General features: G+C 32.3%; 1 protein-coding gene and 1 long non-coding RNA gene across 4 annotated transcripts; both read left to right on the forward strand.

Annotated features, from left to right (window-relative positions):
• The first annotated feature begins 45 nt into the window (after nt 1-45).
• Nucleotides 46-7,510, forward strand: LOC148628284 (uncharacterized). Its single transcript, XR_015922557.1, has 5 exons — nt 46-2,943; nt 3,757-3,828; nt 4,658-4,729; nt 5,174-5,233; nt 6,377-7,510. It is a non-coding gene; the product is annotated as an uncharacterized LOC148628284 (long non-coding RNA).
• LOC148628285 (fibrinogen-like protein A) lies at nt 6,410-18,788 on the forward strand. Of its 3 annotated transcripts, XM_088585493.1 has the most exons (11): nt 6,410-6,544; nt 8,134-9,562; nt 10,027-10,311; nt 10,810-10,869; nt 11,311-11,382; nt 11,779-11,850; nt 12,026-12,085; nt 12,615-12,742; nt 12,976-13,072; nt 14,471-14,635; nt 16,437-18,788. In XM_088585493.1, the coding sequence occupies exons 3-11, from the start codon at nt 10,182-10,184 to the stop codon at nt 16,673-16,675; spliced, it is 1,023 nt and encodes a 340-aa protein (XP_088441619.1). In that variant the 5' UTR covers nt 6,410-6,544; nt 8,134-9,562; nt 10,027-10,181; the 3' UTR covers nt 16,676-18,788. The 3 variants fall into 3 exon arrangements, with proteins under 3 accessions (XP_088441619.1, XP_088441603.1, XP_088441609.1); XM_088585477.1 differs by lacking the exon at nt 10,027-10,311; XM_088585483.1 differs by lacking the exons at nt 10,027-10,311; nt 12,026-12,085.
• Nucleotides 18,789-20,369: the final 1,581 nt, after the last annotated feature.

The following is a 20,369-nucleotide window of genomic DNA, read 5'->3' on the forward strand; positions in this document are numbered from 1 at the left end:
ATCTTGATAAAGGACTCGGAAGAAAAATCAGGAAAGGAAACTGTATTTCAAGCAAGTTTTGACTGCAATATGACACCACATTGAATTCAAAAATTAAGGTCTGATTGTATAAACCTCCGACTGTCATAGACAATCTCTATTACATCGGACTGTATTTATATCGAGTAGCACGACAGGTCTCATATGAAAAACAGGAATTGCTTCTTTATCTAGTACCGATTTCTTGTTTCGATACGAGCAACCGTATATGAATATAGCAGCAAATTCATTGAGCGAATATGAAGTTGTTGTTCAATGATTCGTAGTCTGGTTGTAGTGTTATTGTTAATTCTTCAAATATCTCTATTTCAATTTGATAATCATCTCACTCATTTAACTTGAATCAAAATTTATATAATTTATGTTGGAGTTCACCAATTTTAGAGTAAATTACATTCAAGTTGCGGGCATGTTGCACCTATTGTTTTTTGTCTGTATAAAAAATATTACATCTTAATCTAGAGTAGAACAATTATATTATGTTCTTTAATATTATATACTCTTTTCTCAATCTAAGCAACTGATTAAAATTTCTTGTGCCATTGCGTCCAATGGATAGTAATTATATTGCTGTGAGAGTTTTCTCGCGATTACAGTTTTCAAGTTTTATACAAGTCTTGTGGAACAAACCAATTTTCCTTCACCATATTCTCGATTTTTCCCCTGAAATAAACCATTATTTAAACCACCTGCACTCATAACTATATTTTTTCATTTGGGAAATAAAAACAAACAAAATACATGTAGACCTCTTGAAACAGACACTTAAAGCAATACAAGGTAGTGATTGAATCTTGAACTTAACCATTAAACATCTCTCTACATTGCAAGAATGACTGAATTATTGATATAATCAAATATTAGTTATCACTGTCACATGAATCAACAGAGAATGTTACGTTTGTCAGTACACTTGAGAAGGATAATCAGCTGATACCGATAAAATGTTTTTCCCTGTCTTATACATCCTGATGATTACTGTTTGCTTGGATGCACTCTGAGATGACAAGAACATTGGGGAAAAAGTTATGCATTGTAAAGAGGCTATTTTCATTCTATAAAACTATTGATTCTCATGCAATTAGGATGCATTATAGCTGGAAGGCACAATTGATACCCGAAATATTGATTAAATAACGCTTAAGTACCAAAGTGTTGACAATTGTAAAGCAGAAGAAGCCAAAAATAACCTCTGCTTATACCTCTGGACTGGAAAGGCGACACACGGAAAGTGTCCATTCCTAGTGTCATGAAATATACTTGAATGCGATATGTAAAATGTTAAAATATACTTGTTGATATGTACAGGTTTATCGTCAACATATATAATAAATGAATATCGTTGTTTTAATTTCGAAGTAAGATCTATGTAAGTACTACCTAGTTCATATATTCCAAATGAAAAGAAATAAGTAATTTGCAAAATTATGTATTTGACCTATTGATGTTTAGAGGCCCACCACCCATCCACCCTGGTCACGACGATTTTATTTATTATTTTAATGTAACTACCTACATTTTTCCAGTCAAAAATCATTGTGTAGTTTATCTTCACTGCCAATTATTAAGATTTGATTTGAATTCATGGGAAACTATTTATCCTTAAAAGAAACTCTTGAAATTCTATCATAATTATTTGTTAATAATATGTCGCTTTAATATAGCAGAAGTGGACTTATAATGAAGTTTTTGACGGAATCATGGACTTTCGTTCAATAGCAAATGTTGTGCTTTTGGTTCTAATGAAGGAATTAGCGCATTACGATGACTCTGATTCATAAATAGATGTTTGTTTGTTTTTTTGTTGGGGTTTAACGTCCGAGCAACAATATTTCAGCTATATTCAGACGATGAACATGAAATTGATGATAAAATGAACATGAAATGATAAAATGAAAAAGGGATGGGACACAAGGACAATGGGGTCGACAAATTTTGATTGCCACTGGAAATAGGGAGAGGTAGGTAGGGTCGGGCAATTTAGCCTCCTGTGGCGGTGCCCTATGGTTCCTACTCCGGGAGAATACCACAGTAGGGTTCTTTAACATGCAAGGAACGTGGTGGCATCTTTCCCAACACGGTGCACCACTATGGTTTGCGGTCAGGTTTTCCGTATTATAGCCTGACAACCCCAGCATGTAACACGCCAGGGGTACCCCATTCCACCACCTGGGGCACACATCCCAGTTGCTCTGTGGGCAGAGCGCCGTAGCCCCTGGCTATGGTTCTGAGCACTATTAAGTCGCCTTTTACGACAAGCTTATCGCTGCTGCAGGCCTATTCTTTTAACACCCGGACCTGCACGGGGACCATCATAGAAAGTTGGCAAAATTGATGTTGAAATCAATAAAATATAAGGCAGACGTCGATCATAATGGTTGCCCTACTGATGAAAGCATTGCAATGTATTTAGTTTGGTGGCAATATATCAACATTAATTGCTTACGGAGTGTATTTGTTATTTAAATTCATTACTGTCATGCCAGTTATTTCTTTCGCTTTGGAACGAATTGCTATTGTAAATGATTTAGTTTTTTATGTGCTGTCTTGTTTTACAATAGCATTGTACATCGTTCTGTTATTTTAGATTTTTTTACATTTTGTATTAGCTCGTCTCTGGTTTCTGTTTCAAGGTTTGGTCATGTACTTAGATTTTGAAATCTTTGATTTACCATTTTTTTGCTAATCTGTAACTACTTTCTGCATACTCCATACTGAATGAAACTTTTTTTTTCCATTTTAATTAAACACACATATCAGTCAAACATATCTGAATTCTGTTTTGTATTATATACTAAGTATCGGAAAAAATATAACGCTATCTGTTCAGCAATTTCTTTTCAGAAAATGCAATCAATGTTTTAAAGAACAGAACATCTGATGAGTTTTTAGAAAGACTTGAAGGTGTGTACGTAACTTGATACAGAATATTTTTGCATAATGCTAATAATGAACTTTAAAGTGTCAGACTCTTTAGGAATCAGATAGTGGGTGAAATATGGTACAAAAAAAAACACTATTTTGACGTTTAATTTGACTAGTTGCACCATCAAAATCAAGGAAAACAAACAAGATTTTCCATATCGTGGTAAATTGAGTTATAATTTCATTGAAAGCACCGAAAGTCAACATTTCAAGATCAGATAACTCTATTGAAAACCTCATTTTTCTATTTTTCTATTGAAAAATTACTGGGCAAATCCAGTGATGCAGAGATAGCATTTTTGAATGACATTATATAGTCAGATAAGTGGGATTTGAAATTAATGTTACTTTTTCCACTTTGACTGATTCTTACAAAAACTTGCACTTAATTAATTTTACAGTAGTTATTATTATGTTTCGAAGTATTTTATTAACTGCATCATCAAAATTATATATGTTAGTTTGCGTTTGAATACAAAAACATATATACAAGCTTCCCACATCTGTTTGAATGTTGCATTGTCCTATAATTTGTTTTTTTCAAACAAAGAAACTTGCCAAAAATGAACCACATTTTGATTTTAAAATTAGTTCGATTTAAACAGGTGTTCTCTTTATTAAAGGTCATAATGCCTTTTAAGTAATATAGAGAGACTTTAAAAATGTCTTGTTGCGACAATTTTTCGTCTTTTCAGGACAGTTTTAACTGTAGTTCTATAACCATGAACAAATTTCGTAAGTATTAAGTGGTGTAGTGGTATAATAGTTTCTATTCATGTTATTTTTTCGAAGGGTCTTGCCTTGTCTTTACTTCTGATACGGTTACAGATCAATGGTTGATGCAATTGACGCTTTATTTGAATCGTAAGTTCATATTTTGTTTGATATGGTCACAGTTTTTACACTGCATAGTAATCTATTGCTGAAAATTCGAAAACATACTTTATAGTCCTTAAATAGCTGTAAAATCTAATTTCTATGATTTACGGGCTATTTCGATTATTGATGGGAGAATAAGGAAACGTAATGGTGATTATGTATGTAGGAAATCAGTTTAAAGGCATTCGTTTTTTCCCTTAAAGATAAGTTTACATATTAATGATTGATTGGTTGTTGGGGTTTAACGTCCGAGCTTTACATATTAAGAAATGAAAATTATGACATTGTAGTAACATTATAAGGATAGGGAAATTTCTATGGGATTGGTCAGGGAATTGCAAATTATGTAAGTCGGAAGATTATATCATGAATTTGACAATATGGTGTACAGGATAGAAAACATGAAATATTGAGCTCATTAAGAGATAAATTTGTAATATATTTGTAATACTTGCAAAAAAACTAAAAACTGGGAGCTTGGACCAGGTGCACCGGTAGGGTGAGCGTCCTCTGCTTTTCTAGAAACACCGCCGAGATGATTAAGTCCAAGATAGACGAAAGAGGAAAGGAAAACTATGACATATTGAATAAATCAGTTTTCATGGTGCAGATTGATACACGGTAACGATCCACGACTGTAATGATGACGACCATAAAAATTATGTAGTGATGACTTCAAACTTGTAGCAAAATAACCTTGTTCCAGAAGTTTAATTGTAAGAAGTCTAGGGCGATACAAAAAGTCTGCATAGTTACGGCTAGCTCTGGCATAGCGTATGAGTTGTGATATGAAAACTCCATACCCCTGTTTCAGGCATCAAAACATACAAGAAAGCATTGGACGTAAAAAGAAAAATTGTAGAAGAAGTTCCGGCAATACTAGATGGTAAGAATTGTCAAAATAACCTAATGCTATTCTATGAACATATACTGTAGTTTAAATCATATTGATTCAAAAAACCTACTGCCTGGATAAAAGTATTTGATAAACATTTTTAATGATCTGAATCATATTACAATCCCTCATTGTATACCATAAAGGAGGGTTCTCTGCAAAAAATATGTCGTCTTTGGTATGCAATAATATTTTTCATGGGGACAGTGGTTGTATTCTGTCATTTATGAATTTATATGAAAAAAACTTTATATTTATAGCATATTTCACAATATTTTAACTATTTTATGGAAGTGATCTAACAAAAGTGTTAAAAACGAATTTCTTAAATGATAGTTTATCTTTGTTCTGTTATATATATAAAAAACACATCTTTAAAAACATGGTACACGTAGTTATATTATGCATGATTATATTCTTTTTTATTTAATTCAGCAACGTGGAGTTCCGAAGAACAAGACAAACTTTTCTGCGTATTGTTAAGTGACTCCGAAGGTATCTATAACACATTTTACAAATTATAAGAGACAGATAAATAACAAAAGAATTTAAGCTGGGTCAGTAATAAAGAAGGTCATGCAAAAATAAAAGTTGATCACTAAGAATCATACAATTTTAAAAAAATAAATCGAAAGTATATATGAACATATACTTTTAAGTTTTTGGCAAAATCAGAGCACAAGAACACGCAGTTTCGTCATGAAATATATTTCGCTTATTTTTTTATAGAGGTTTGTCGCGTTCATGACTGTAGAACAGTACATCAAAGATTGCACCGTGTTTATAAAATTCATCCTCGAGTTACATAGTACATAGCTCAATTAAAAAAGAATTCATCTTACAATTAGATATGCTACCAACCCAAGAAATAAGATTGTTGAATTAAACAAAGATGTCATTCACCTGGATTTGAAAATGCTCAAAACAGTAACCAAGGGAATCAAGATTCGAGCGAAAATCAAACAGTATATTCCAGGGATAAAATTAGCCATAAAAATGGACACATACAACAAAAACATACGATAAACTAAGTAACAAAAGAAACAGAAGAAAATGGGCAACCCCGACCCCACTAAAATATGAAAGAAACCTGGAACATAGACCAGGTGTACCTGTGGGATAAACGTTTTCTGTTCATCAAGAAATGCCAACGAAATGGTAACGACAAAAATAAACAAACTAACAAACAGTGGGAGACATGAACTACGGATCGACCTCATGAGTTGAGAGAGGGAAAGTTGGTATGCTGTTTATAAAGCGTTCTTAGTTAAGGGTGAACAATCCAAATACCGCTTGACAGTTGATGAATACAGTGGAAGTAATATAATATACAATGTATAACCCGACAATAATGACTCAAAATGAAAATAAAAAGTGGAAAGAAATATTTTGCATTTTGGATTGTTTTGACCATTATGGATAGAACAGAAATTTACAAATTTGAAATTAATTTAGATAGTTCTAAAAGTCCATATTTCAAGTTCTTTTTCCTTAAGATATTTATTCAGATGAATGAAAATGTGAAAAATAAAATAAACATCTCGCTATAATGGTTATGGATAATCACAACAACACACGCTGAACCTGATCAGCCGCGCAAGTGCTTGTATTGACACATGTATAATATATATCTTCTAGGTGACTCATAAGCTTATCACAATGGGATGAAATTCTCGACGAAAGGTAATGATAGCGACAATTATAATAAAAGATGCACATCGGAACACGGAGATGGTGGATTGTGGTACAATAGCTGTGATAACGCTAATTTAAATAGTCTTCATACAAGAGGAAGTGGAGACAAAGGTATTGAGTAGACAAAAGCCAAAAAAAGCTATTCAATGATATTTTCCCGAATGATGATACGACAATATAAACATTCTATATTTTAAAACAATTGAATTTTCAATATATAATATACAGTAACCTTTATGTATTAACACATTATCAGTCAATATATAGTATTACTTCAAAGAATAAGTTTTTGCATTAAAAATGTTTCGTTTGTTTTATGTTTCTCCTCTCTCCAGGCAATGACCACCGTTTTCTATATCTTCCATGTCGATACCTGACGTTTTAACAAAATGTGGGGGATAAATACAAATACTAATCCCAGGCTAAGGCTAAGGCTGATGCAGTATACAGTTGATCGATCATAAATCATCATTACCAAAAAACAAAAACAAAAACAAAAATGTTGAGGTAACTGTAATAAGGGTATCTAAGAAAGGATATTCATTGGGGAAAAAATTCAATGGAGCATAAATTGACGCAGGGAAAAACGACTAGAGCGACAAAAATGAAATACGCATGCATAGACGTGCCGCACGAACCACAGCAAAACAGGGTTTTACTGTTTCAGTTTAATATATTACAATTAAAATTTTACCGCAGTTAAAAATTTTACCTTAAGGTATCTTTACGTTTTGGTGATTTTTGATGTCGTCAATGCATGCTGTAGGAATCTGTTAGTTTTTATACAGTGAGCTCTTATATTTAGGTTTTTTGACCATTTTGTTTCTGTCATTTAGGAAAATACATAGATTACCTGTTGTTAACAGAACAAAATAACCGAATAAGTAACCCGGAATGTTATCCATCACATTATGAATATTTGAATACCGCAGCGGTTGTGTTGTATTAAGTAACGCGTTATTTGTGTATAGTTTTCATTTATTCATTCCTGGCAATGTTATGACAATGATGTATCCTAATTGGTTTCCAAGGTAATCATATTATTTTTAAGCCTTATCATTGAGAAAGTCTCATTAAGTTAAACATTTTTCTCTTGTTTTTTTTTTAAGATATCAGCCCTTCATCTACGTCATTTCAAAGGCAATGACTTGATATGCCGAATAAAGTATCGTCTTTGACTGAAACTCTAGTAACCCTTCGTATAAGAACATTGACTGAGACTTTTGTAGAGGTTTCCAAGCTCAAAAAATCATGATTTTATTCTCTATTTGTTATAGTTATTGTGATACATCTCGAAATGTTCTTTACACGTCAGTGCTATAGTTAGGCGTCATTGTTTGTTTCCTGCCCAACATAATCACATTCAATTATAATTCAAGAGTTTTAAGAGTAAGTGCTTGTAAAAACTAGTCAAAGGAGAAAAAATTGAAACATGCATGTAAAACCCCACCGACCTGACAACATAATATCACTCAAGAATACTTTTTTTCTTTTTCAAAAGACTATTATTGGATCTCTGCATCACTGGCTTTGCGCAAATATTTTCAGTAGAATATTTTGAAATTGTAACTGAATGGCCCAGCATGATACGGAAATTTTTGTTTGTTTTCCTTGATACTGATGGTGCAAATAATGTCATAACACAATCATAATGATGCTTTTATCCATACCATGTTTTACCCACTGCCTGATTCTTACAGGGATTGATACTTAACATGTTGTAATGAAAATTTAAAAGAAATTTGACGATGACTGCGATTGACCCACGTGATGACATGAATGAGCACGAACCTATGAGCTACAACAGAAGCAGACGTCGTATAGTAGTATAAGGCTTGGATGTTGTAATAATTAACATCCAACCAAGATTATTGTTATGGACATAACACATAAACAACTATTATATACTCCTTGAAGTTTAAGCATCACTGAGGTTTGTATTGTGATTATGTCCGAATTTCGTTTATTGCTATCTTTTGTCATCGTTGTTAGTACTTAAATAAGATGTAGTTTATCCAATTAACACTGTATTCAAATAAAATACAATAATACCATATTTACAATATTTTACATTGATCTAGTGCAATGATGGTTTTAAGATATTCGAAAAGTATACTCTGTGTATGATTCTACATTTTTCACATGAAAAAGTATCACTTAAATGCATCGAATAAAAAAAAGAATAAGTTGGACAAGGAAGACTTCCTGGTATTTATTTGGATAAATGTCAACAAAATGTCTCAAGTATAGGTCGGAAGACTTTCGTGTTTACGATCACGTATATTAACCAATTAGCACTTACAAATCTACTTCGTATGATCAGGTCAAGTGTTCAAGTGTACAAAAAAATTAGGTAGGTTTGTTAAAGGAATATTGTTTCATTAATATTATCAGACGAACTGCTTAAGAACAGTATATGCATTTTACATTGTAAAAAGTGTCAATAAATGAAATACAGATCTTTCTTGTCTAGAAAATAAAACACATTTTTTCGTAAATGCAGTATTGGTTACATTGTCCTACTTTTATAATGTGTGACCACACAAGTCAAGACTTTACTGGTACTTACATGCATATGTATACTCATTAAGACGTTCACGTTCCCCATTTTAGCGTTCGTGCATCGTGTATCGTGCGTTTACATATCGTTTTGCGTTCGGATAAACGCACGATAGAAGCGTTCGTTTAAACGCACGATAGGAGCGTTCGTTTAAATGCACGATACGAGCGTTCGTTTTAACGAACGATAGAAGCGTTTGCTTATCGTGCGTTTGGTGAGCGTTTAGCGTGCGTTTGGATATCGTGCGTGCGGGAAACCTAAACGTCTCAAGGAGTGTAAAAGTAAACATGTCAACAGAACAAGTCAAAAACATGAGGTGACCTGTAACTAAATATCGATGTCTACACCTAAAGAAGATCAACTAAAATCGTTGATCCTGTCTTTTTATTACAAATCTTATAGCACTTCAGAGATGCATGGTAATGGTTATGGACTTGATCCTTTTTTCACAAACTTGCTACTTAGATTACATATGACTTACGTATTTATACTTTTCTTTGTGTTTTCACGAATGACTCTCGTGGACACTAATTCTGTTACCTCACAAAACAATCGGAATTTGATTCAAGGTAAGGTATTTTTAAATTATAAGCAACTTATATCAATTACAACAACTCTTTTAAGATCCAGAAAAAAAACCGACGTTTATGTTAGTAAGAGGTTTTGTAAAAAAAATAATTATGTGGAAATATCTATAGTTCATAGGATGAGGTACCGATTTACCGAAGAAAAACAGTGCGAAGTTAATGACAAAATGTGATATGAGCTGTTATTTGGGAGATTATGCTTTTTTTTGACTGTCGTTTTAAATTGTCAACATTTTAGCAATTTTCAGTTTTATGGAAGCCTTTAATTTTCCACAAACAACAAAATTTAGGTAAAATGACCATTGTCAATATTAAGCTTGTAATTTGCAAACATCTCCGCCAACATGAACATGACATAGAGTTTTCTTAACTGGTTTGGACTCCTATCAAAGTGGAATTTCGAAATTATATATATACAAAATTCAGTTTTCAAATTGGACTTCCAGATTGTCATATCTGTTAAGAGTCAGGCAGTGGGTTAAACATGGTATGGAAAAAAAACTCACAATCATAAATAATTTGCTTTGGCTATTTGCATCATCTGAATCAAGGAAAAAGACAAGACTTTCCATGCCACTATGTAGAAAAATACACCGCATATATGAATAAAACCAACGCATATAAAGATGGACCAACCGTATATAAAGATGAAACCACGGCATATAAAGATAAATCCATCGCATATAAAGGTCAATTTATTGCATATAAAGATAAAGCAACCGCATATAAAGGTAAAACCATCGCATATAAAGATAAAAGCACTACACATAAAGATAATACAACGCATGTAAATAAGGAAGTACCGAATATAAGGAAAACAGCACCACGTATAAATATAATTCACCAAATAAGACAGTTATGGCGTTCCATATGTTAATCACTTTTTTACCATGGATGTGGTCTCAAGAGCTTTGATGCACGTCTTATTAGATTGTCTTTAACAAAATTTTTACAATGAAACAAATCGTTCAACATATGGTCAATACTAAAACTCGTAGTCCTTGTATGCCTTTAAAGTTTAAATTTCAGGAAATTTTATTTGCATATATCTTAGTTAAATTATTTTATCTGCAATAAGTTTAATTGTAACACCTGATTTTCAGTAGATGTTTATATATCATATTGTTGAAAAATAAAAATGTTTTGCCCATGAATATTAATTGTTTTGTATTCTTTTTTCTATTTTCTTCCTGATGAGAATACAGAATGAAGAAACATTTTTATTGTAGGTATCAAATTCAATGTTTATGAGAACAAGACTGCCGATGCTTTCATGAAAGAGTTACATGGTACGGTAAGCTTTAGCTCTGAAATTCTAAAAAAGATACTTTTTATGCTTAATGTGTATGCTCTATACCTCGGATTGGTGTACGTATCAATGTTTAAAACTTTGTTTGTTTGTTTGTTTGTTTGTTTGTTTTTATGAATGCATTTAAAGTTGTGTTTTGTCTATTCTAGATATTTCTCTTAACACACATCTCTTTTTTTTAATTTAGTGTTTATGTTGATGTTGACATTGCAATGCTGTTTGATGATTGCGATTTAAGATTTTTTTATCATAGTGTCTTTGTTCGATGTATCATTATTTATTACACAATATGGATCATCATATCAATTATTGTCAAATAAACTTGCGTATTCACTTAGTCTTTATGAACGTTGGTCTTTTTTTTCTCTTATTTTGTACTCGAGTAGGTTTCCGATCATATGTACATCTTTTAAAATTTTAGGAGCATGCCTTGGAGTAAATCTTGAAACGAATCCAGAATATCTCATAAAGTATACAAAGCAGTTTTCTAATCGTGAGTGCTATTTCCATTTACTTCGAATGTGTTTTACACTGACCTTCTATAATTTCTTCAGATCGTATAATCAAGTCAATAACACAACAAAAAGTAACAATATTAAATGTACACGTATTTGTTTTTCTATTAATAGTTCCTCTTTTAACAATTGGTTCTTTATTATCAACCTCATACACGATAATAATTTTTTTCATTATAAATTTAACCAGAGCTTTATGTGAAAACGTTTTCAAAAGCAGTGTCACCTAGTAATTTAGTTTTAATAATAACTTCAAATATTTCACATTCTTCACTCTACGGAAAGCATGCCACACTTTACCATCATATACTCAGCAATAACTGTTATTGTACAAATACACAATACAAAGGACATTTTGAACAACTTGCCTTTAGGATTGTCTATGTACAAAGAAGCTTTTGATATAAAGAGAAAGATTGCCAAACAAGTTCAAGAAATACTAGAAGGTAAGATATATCAATTTTATTACATCAGCCTCTGCCTAAGTTAATTTAAAGCATACCATGCATAAAATACAAATACAGAACTAAGTCTCATCAATAGGAATGCTACATACTTGAAATAATTAGATATCAATTGTTTCATTGTAAAATTATATTGTTTTACTTTTTCTTGTAAAAGCAACGTGGGATTCGTTTGAACAAGAACAGATATTCCATAAAATATTGAAGGATGCAGGAGGTAATTGTTACATAAGTAGAGCTATGGTATCAATACTCATAAGACATCAAACCTATTTTGTTAACTAACCTAAATAACAAAGCAACTCGATGGGAATAATCTAGCATTCAACACACAGTTAGTTAGACCCTTAATGAAGCTAAACTATTTTAGAATCCTACCAAGATCTTGAAGAAAATGTATAACCCTAATACCCATGATACAGCGCAAATTCCAGAAAGAATGGGAAAAGAGCAATACAGTCATTACACATGTTATTTCTGACATGGAACCGGCACATAAATTACAGTGTGGTATACCAATAAATTGATACCCAGGTTTACTTAATGTGCAGAGTAATGTTTACTGAAAACTTTATACGTTGCTCTTCCAGTAATTGATCATCAAACTGATGGAAATTCTGTGCAGAGAGATATTGAAGTAGTAACCTTTGAAGTATACTCTTACTTATTGATGTTTAAATTTACAAATTGTATTAAAAATTGGAACGGACGAACATTGTGTAATTTGGTATAATTTTGTTATTAAGATATGTGCTCAGTCAGAGATTGCAGCGAAGTTTTCCTGAGAAAAACCGGGCTTCATACAATTGATGCTAGTTACAACCAATTATTTCAAGTAATGTGTAATATGGATGTGGACGGCGGTAATTGGACGGTAAGCATTCTTTGTCTTCTACACCTTTAACTAATTAGGAAGGTCTTGTTCTAATGACATATATCTTTAAAACAAAATATGAATATCATAACATATGAGATTGTACTTATAATTAATCTTACAGTCTCTTTTTGTTTTCATCATAATATAAATTTTTATTATCGTTTGCAATATTTTCAGGTGATTTACTAGGTTGAAATATAAACTTACTTTTATTTTTTGTTCTATCATAGGTCATACAACAACGATTTGATGGTTCAGTTAATTTTACAAGAACTTGGCAAGAATACAAGAATGGATTTGGTAATCTTGAAGGAGAATTTTGGTTAGGTAAGATTTCGTTTTTTTTATTTGTTGTATAATTGTCTCTTTAATACGTCAAGGTGATATAGTTTTGAACAAAAAATACTAATCAATATATTTTATAAACGTCGGATTAAAACAAAAGAGTTGTTGAAAATATTATATGAAATATGCATGAAGAAAAGTGCGCACGAAATTTATCTGTTAAATGAACGATCATTTTCAAAATAATAACTTGTAAACGAAAACAACTGAAGTCAATAATTGGTGTTTGGTGTGCAAAATAAATGAATCAAACTGCCATTTTGCGATGGCTGCCTCGCGAGACAATCATATCGTATGGAAACATGTAAATAAATATGTCACCATCTAACTTTTTACACGGTTTGTAACACTTGGTTGGTCTTGCGGATTGTTTGTATTATGGTCAACGTCTAAATGCTGTAAATCAATGTTTTTGATTACAAGTATTTCTAAGTATGAGAAGATATGTTACAATTATTTCCAAAACCAATCGATTTGAAAATATATTTTACCAACTACCTGCTTCTAACAGACACTTGCACTTACAGGGTACAGTGAAACTTCTCCAAACCGGACCCTCAGAAAACTGGTCTTCCCCCTAAAACCGTGTATCGGCCGGTTTTTCACAGTTTTAGTTACATATTTCAAATAAAAACAACCTCTCAATTCCGGCCGCCCGGTTATTGTTCACCCGAAATAAATGTGTCAACAAAACTGTAAATGATTACGTAATATTATGTAATTATTAATTCATTCACTGACCGGTTTGCATTTCATCAGTGGACAGATGATAATTGAAGGGGACAGGATTTGAAAAAAACAAATTTAATCACTTTTGTCACTGGTTGGCTGTTAATTGAGGTGTACTCATGTCAGGCAATCTGGGTCATTTGACAGTACGATCTTTACGATCTTTTAACTGTCAATTAATGTGACATGTGCCCAAGAAAAAACAACATAGAGGTGAAATTATTAGACTTTGCCGATAGGTAATTTACGAAAACAATACAAATAATTAATAGTATACCACCAATAGCCCTGTGATCTTTAATACACATCTTTTCAAAACCGTGAACATTATTTTGTCGGCAGTCCGTTTGTAAAATCAAATCATTTACAAAGATGCAAGCTTTGAAATGTAATAAAAGGCCAAAAGTTTAGAATTGGCATTTAACACGTCTCGATCAACAAACTGACAAGATGCAAGGTCATAGAACATACCAATGGAAAACCGCTATTAGAATGAATTGCTATTTTTCACAAAACCGGCGATCCCTATAAACCGGCCATTTTTTCTTGTCCCAGTGATGGCCGGTTTGGAGAAGTTTCACTGTACTACTTTCATTGATTTTTTTTTAATTTCCATTCATTTATGTTTAATTAATTTTTATTGTGCTTTAGGAAATGACAAAATCCATCGATTAACATCTAGAGGACGGTATGAGTTGCGTGTAGACATAGGAGATTGGAATGGTAATAACTGGTATGCTTTGTATAAACTTTTCGAAGTCGGAAATGAAGATTCGAAATACCAACTTATTATAGGAAAATACACTGGCAATGCAGGTATTTTTATTACAAAACGTTAATATTGATTGAAGATGAATATAAATATCTTTCATTATATTTGGTCAAGTGAATGATTAAGTAATGTGGATTAATATTACTCGCATGTATGAAATACTAATGATAATAACTGGAGACATGTAGTGAACTTGAAGTCTGTCCATCCGTCAATCCGCCCGCCCTCTGTTACTATCTACAATCCTTACTATCAATGTAATAGCATCCGATGAAATTTGACACATACGCTTCATCACATAATGCCAATGTCTGCAGCTCTAGAATGGTATAAACATTTCATTTATACCATAAACCATCCCCATCCACATTGTCCAAATCCCAATTTCCCTTTGTTAAATTACCATCCTCCATACACGTAACATTGCATATGTTTTATCAAAAATTTACATTATCAAATACAATCTAATATTTTTAAATTCTTCAACATTGTAGATGTTATTTCTAATTAAATTCGATACATTTTTTCGTATCAATTATTAATTTACAACTGATTTCGACATCCAATTTTAAAAATTCCCATCCCTCATACATCATGCCCTTCCCCTATTTCCCATCCCATCCCCATTCCCTATCCACAATATACCAAAGAATGGGAAGATTTATCCATACAAATACTGTATCTACTATTATAGTTTCTATTGAAATGACGTAAGATGCTTCATCGTACTTGTCATTGTCTAACAAATCAAGGGCTTCTTCATATCCGCAACTCTTCTATAGAATGCAAAGAAACTAACAAACATTCGTCACATCTTGCAAGTTCACACCTCTGTTGCTGCATTTCTGTATGACTTTTGGGATTGTATGATACAAAACACGATCTTGTCAAGGCACTAAAGTTTCTGTTTTGAAAAAAAGTATGAACCTTAAAAGTTTGTAAACTAAACACATTTAGATATTTTTAAGTTTATTTTGATTCAGAATTAAAATTAAATTCAAAATCAACGTTATTTTTTATTTGTATTCATGATCTTTCGAACAATTCAGTGCATGAAGCAATTTTAGTTTAGATCTCACAAATTTGCTCCCGATCTAAAATGTTCAATTTGTTTTAATTTTCTGTTAGGGTACCTTAAAGTAACACTATTGGATGCACAAAAACACCAAACACTATCAATGTTTTCAAACCACTGACAACATAATCAAAACAAAGATGTCATATTATTTTTGACACGAACGATGTCAAAACATGATTTTGGGGAGCATTCTGTTTGATGATTTTATATTTGTTTCTATTAATTAACCATACCAAGCGGAAGGATATCATATTGCATCATATGTATAAACTTCTCTCTTGATATCGTATTGAAGTTCTCCACATTTTGAATTGATAAAGAGTTTGCTAAAATACAGAATGTTTTGTTTTGTCTATATATTTCGGGGTCATAGAAAATCATTGATATATTCTCCAATAAAACTAATAGTAAAAGGACCTCTGTCGGATATCAAATGAAAGGCTTTCAAACATCTGTTCTAATCGACTTTCTGCATTTGACATTAATATCTCACTGAGGGCATGACGCAGCAACAGATGTCCGTTTTCTCTTGTCACATATATAAATCACCGCAGACATTCATTTCGATAGTTTCCGGTAATTTTTAATCAAATATTGTTTAACTATTGGATAACGTTGGGTAAAATCATCTCTGTTTCCGTCTTTCTAAAAATTCCATATTTTTTCGGATATTGCTGTCTGCAGCGTTTAGCGTGAATTTCAAACTTCAGAATCTTTCGTAACATGCTCCTACCTTGGTTAATGACCACATATATTTATTCTTGCAGGGAACTCAATGGAGATACACAACCACATGCATTTTTCAACGTCAGATCAAGACAATGATATAAGCGACAGCCACTGCTCATTATCTTATCATGGAGGATGGTGGTACAAAAAATGTCACCTTTCTAATTTAAATGGCTTGTATAGAATTGGAATTCGCGAGTATGGAGTCAGTTGGTACCACGCAAAAAGAGCACATTACTCAATGAAATTTGCAAGGATGATGATAAGACGATATTAGTAATCGGGAACAATTTTTCACTTGAATTTGAAAAATAACTGACTTACATTACAAAATATTCCTCTTAAAAAAAGAAACGCATGAGAAAAAAATGAGTAAATAGGGGAAAAAATCACAAACATAATTCAAGATCAACAAATTATCGCGTAGAAATTAGAATTAAATGTTTTTTTATACATTTTATCGCGCATGTCGTTCTATCTATGAACGATCGAGTAAATAATGTTTTTGTCACTTTTGATGAAGTATGGGTTGGATATTGTCATGTTGAAATATAAACCACCCTGTTGCATTAATATAATATTAATATGGCAGAACATATTAGTACCAGTGCATCATCACATTTCCGTTGAGCTCTCAAATTCGCATAAATGCGTGTACATCAATTCATCCATCATGTATATGGTAATTTATATACGTTGCAGTTCTTGTCATACTGCTTTTATTCTTTTACTTTCGAATCTGTCGAGTACTTGAATACAATTATTGGTGTATCGTATATGTTTATGTCTGCATGTACCCTTGGCCTTTCATCGATTCGCTGCTGAATAAAACTCTTCTCAAAAATTGTTGCGACCATACGTGTGTTCGACCACATTTGATTTGGTCTTGACTATGGTGACAAGTCTTCAAAACAGACCCCATTCTTGCAAACTGTCAAATTTGAAATTTTGTGAAAGCCTACTACAGCCACTACATACGTTTGTTGACGTAATTAACATGCATTGTAAATAATATCACCGTATGTGACAATCTGAAAAAGGCCCATTAACTGTTGGTATATCTGAACCTTGGGGATCACGTGTTTTATATTTCTTATAGAACCTAACTCAGTGTTGTGAAGTTGTGTTATAAGACACATTTACAACTTTGGAGACATGTGAGTGAAATGCGCATAATTAATCCAACCGGTAGCGTTAATGCGTTGCTTTTTGTATAGACGTAGCATCACTCATTCAGTGATTGAAGTATAATAAATAATAGACTTATGGTAGGAAAAGTTATGCTTGAATAATTTTCGTTCATAATATTTAATGAACAACATTTGACACATTTGATGTAGCAGGCTACACAGGCTATTGAAAAAAAAAGAAATATATTTCATAACTGAAAAGGTCACATTTGATATTTTATTATGTTTGGGCAAATAAATATATCAATTAAAAAGATTTTGAATACTCAACTGTACATATAAGACAGTTGTCTTAACATTAGTTGCTTATTAAGCGTCAATATCTGTAAGAATCAGGCAGTGGGTGAAACAGATATAAAATAAAACAATATTTGCACCATCAAGAATCAAGGGACAATGTTTTCCGTATCATTTTGGTAAATTGAGTTATAATTTCACTAAAATGCTTTGAAAATAAATATTTCAAGGGCAGTAACTCTGTCAAAAGCCTCATTGTCTAACATTCTAGTGAAAAAATTCTGAATAAATCAAGTGATGCAGAGATACAATAATACTTTTTTGTCCAAATTGAGAAATCACACTTGATTGAAATCAAAGTGTCAGATAGGTTTATTTCTTTAACAATCATATTACTGATTTTTCTCATTTTGCCTGATTCTTTCAAAAAGTACACTAAAGGAGATAGACCTACGGTAAGGGCCACAACATTTAAAATAAATCTCATAAAAGCACGAAAAGTAACATGGACTGATCTAATTCAGATTCAAATAAAAGCTTAGCATTGGTGAAATTGAATGCGATACAAACATATCACTGACGTCCCTATTCCTAGGTCTACCTCTTTAACTGTGAGCGGTTATGAATGTGAACCTGTCTTAACTCAACCTCTTTTGAACTTTACGATTGATCGGATATGACAGGTGTTCGGATAATTAAGGTTCAAAATACATTTAAATCAATATATATATAGACTTTAACAAGGGTTTGGTGTAGACAGGATTTCGCACTATTCGGGATTTGGTTAGGCAGTTTTTTTTTATAATTTTTGTCTTGTTCAGACTTTTCATATGTAATACTTGGAGAATGTTTGTTTGTTATGTTCAGCCATTCAGATTTTCGGACTCCTCTGGTTTTATCCATTTTATAGCTCTAAAATTGTTTGCCCTTTTCAAAGTTTTTTATTAAAAATTTTAAAATGTTTTTTGGGAAGTTTTTACGAAATATTTGTTATTTCTTTTTTTTCTTTTTTCTTTTTTGTTGTTTAAATAGATAAAACCAATCTACAGAAATCCCAATCCTGACAAAATTTCAAATGCTTGTCTTTCAAAGAGTAATCAAGGGAACCAAGATCAAGATTCTAACGGAAATCAAAAGAATTTAACCCAGTGACCAAGACTAGAAATGGAAAACAGAAACAAACAACAAAGAACATAAAATAATACAAATAATACGTAGAAAGCAACAAAAGTAAATGAGCAACTTGGACTCGACTTAATCCTGGGAGAATGGAACAGGTGCACCGGTAGCGTTAGCATCCGCTGCTTTTAGGACCACTCGTCGAGTTACTGAAAAAAATCAAATCCGGAGTAGACGAAAGAAGAAAGGAAGCCTAACTGTAAGAAGTCTACAAAAAGTGTACAAAAAGTCTGCGTAGTTACGTCTAGCTCTGGCATATTGTATGATTTGTGATATGACAACTCTATACGAAGGTGCTGAAGAGATTATGCCACAAGTTTGGAAGGAAAGTTGACAATACAGAATGAAAAGTCATCGTATGTGTCGTATAGTTTGGTCATTGATTTCCCTTTACCATCAATTTCTAAATGCAGGTCAAGATACTTTACAGTGTTTGTAGTATCTTTTATCTCAGGTACTTTGGGTAGATGCGATGTATAAAATACTCGAAACTAGAATTACTTATCGATAATAAGTCTCATAAGGAATATGTCAGCGAATAGAAGATTTCACAACTCTTTGAAATCTGTTTCGCCCTGAATTAGAGCAACAAACATCATTAATAAACAACAAAAAACAGAGGGGATTGTTTTTTATTTAGGAATGCGGAATTTTGTAATTAGACAATATTGCTATAGTTTTACATGACAAAATATTCACAAAAAATTTGACCTCGGTCAGACGGAGAAGAGGTACTGTATGGACAATAAATTCCAACCTATTCTCAAATGTCGTGCAGGAATTTTAGTTATATTGAGTACGCAGAGTGGAGTGTATTAAAGACTTCGAAATCCTCGTAAGCTTAACAAAAACAATAAAAGTAATGTAGCATCAAGAGAATTGAACGAAGAACCAAGTGCCAGTTTCAATGATATTTGATTGTATTCCGGAGGACATTTAGGTGTAACCTTGGGATCCCGATATTTCAAGTGGAGTGTTACTAGTGTAATTCGGTCGTTTTGAGTGGTTCCTTATATCGAAACGACTGATTTGGCCTGCGCTTCAACCATAATGACATTGACAAAAAATACATAGGGGCCTATATATATGGAACCAATAAATGTATGATATTTTTGTCACGGAATTCAACGGTTTGGAAATGAAAAATATTACACTGCTTGTCGTAAATTCTATAGAAATTTTAGAAGTTTAAATCAAAACAACAATATTCGTCGTACTAGTATTTATGATACTGAACAGTAAAAAGGTAATTTAGCACTGAAAAACGAACTGACACATTCGAAGGTTTCGGTTATCGTAACCTCATTCATAACGAGGTATATATACGGTAACTAGATAAACAAATATGCTTGATGTCATGATGTC

Source organism: Perna viridis, chromosome 1, assembly GCF_037379345.1.
Source record: "Perna viridis isolate PV_CMFRI_1.1 ecotype Kerala chromosome 1, ASM3737934v1, whole genome shotgun sequence".
In the NCBI taxonomy this organism is placed as follows: Eukaryota; Metazoa; Mollusca; class Bivalvia; order Mytilida; family Mytilidae; genus Perna; species Perna viridis.

Bases quoted from the DNA above. Each gene is read 5' to 3' on its own strand.
- LOC148628285 (XM_088585477.1), top strand. From the start codon at position 9,331: ATGTCTACACCTAAAGAAGATCAACTAAAATCGTTGATCCTGTCTTTT. The intron at 12,743-12,975 runs GTAAGCATTCTT...GTTCTATCATAG, and splicing joins TGGACGGCGGTAATTGGACG to GTCATACAACAACGATTTGA. The intron at 14,636-16,436 runs GTATTTTTATTA...TTATTCTTGCAG, and splicing joins AAAATACACTGGCAATGCAG to GGAACTCAATGGAGATACAC.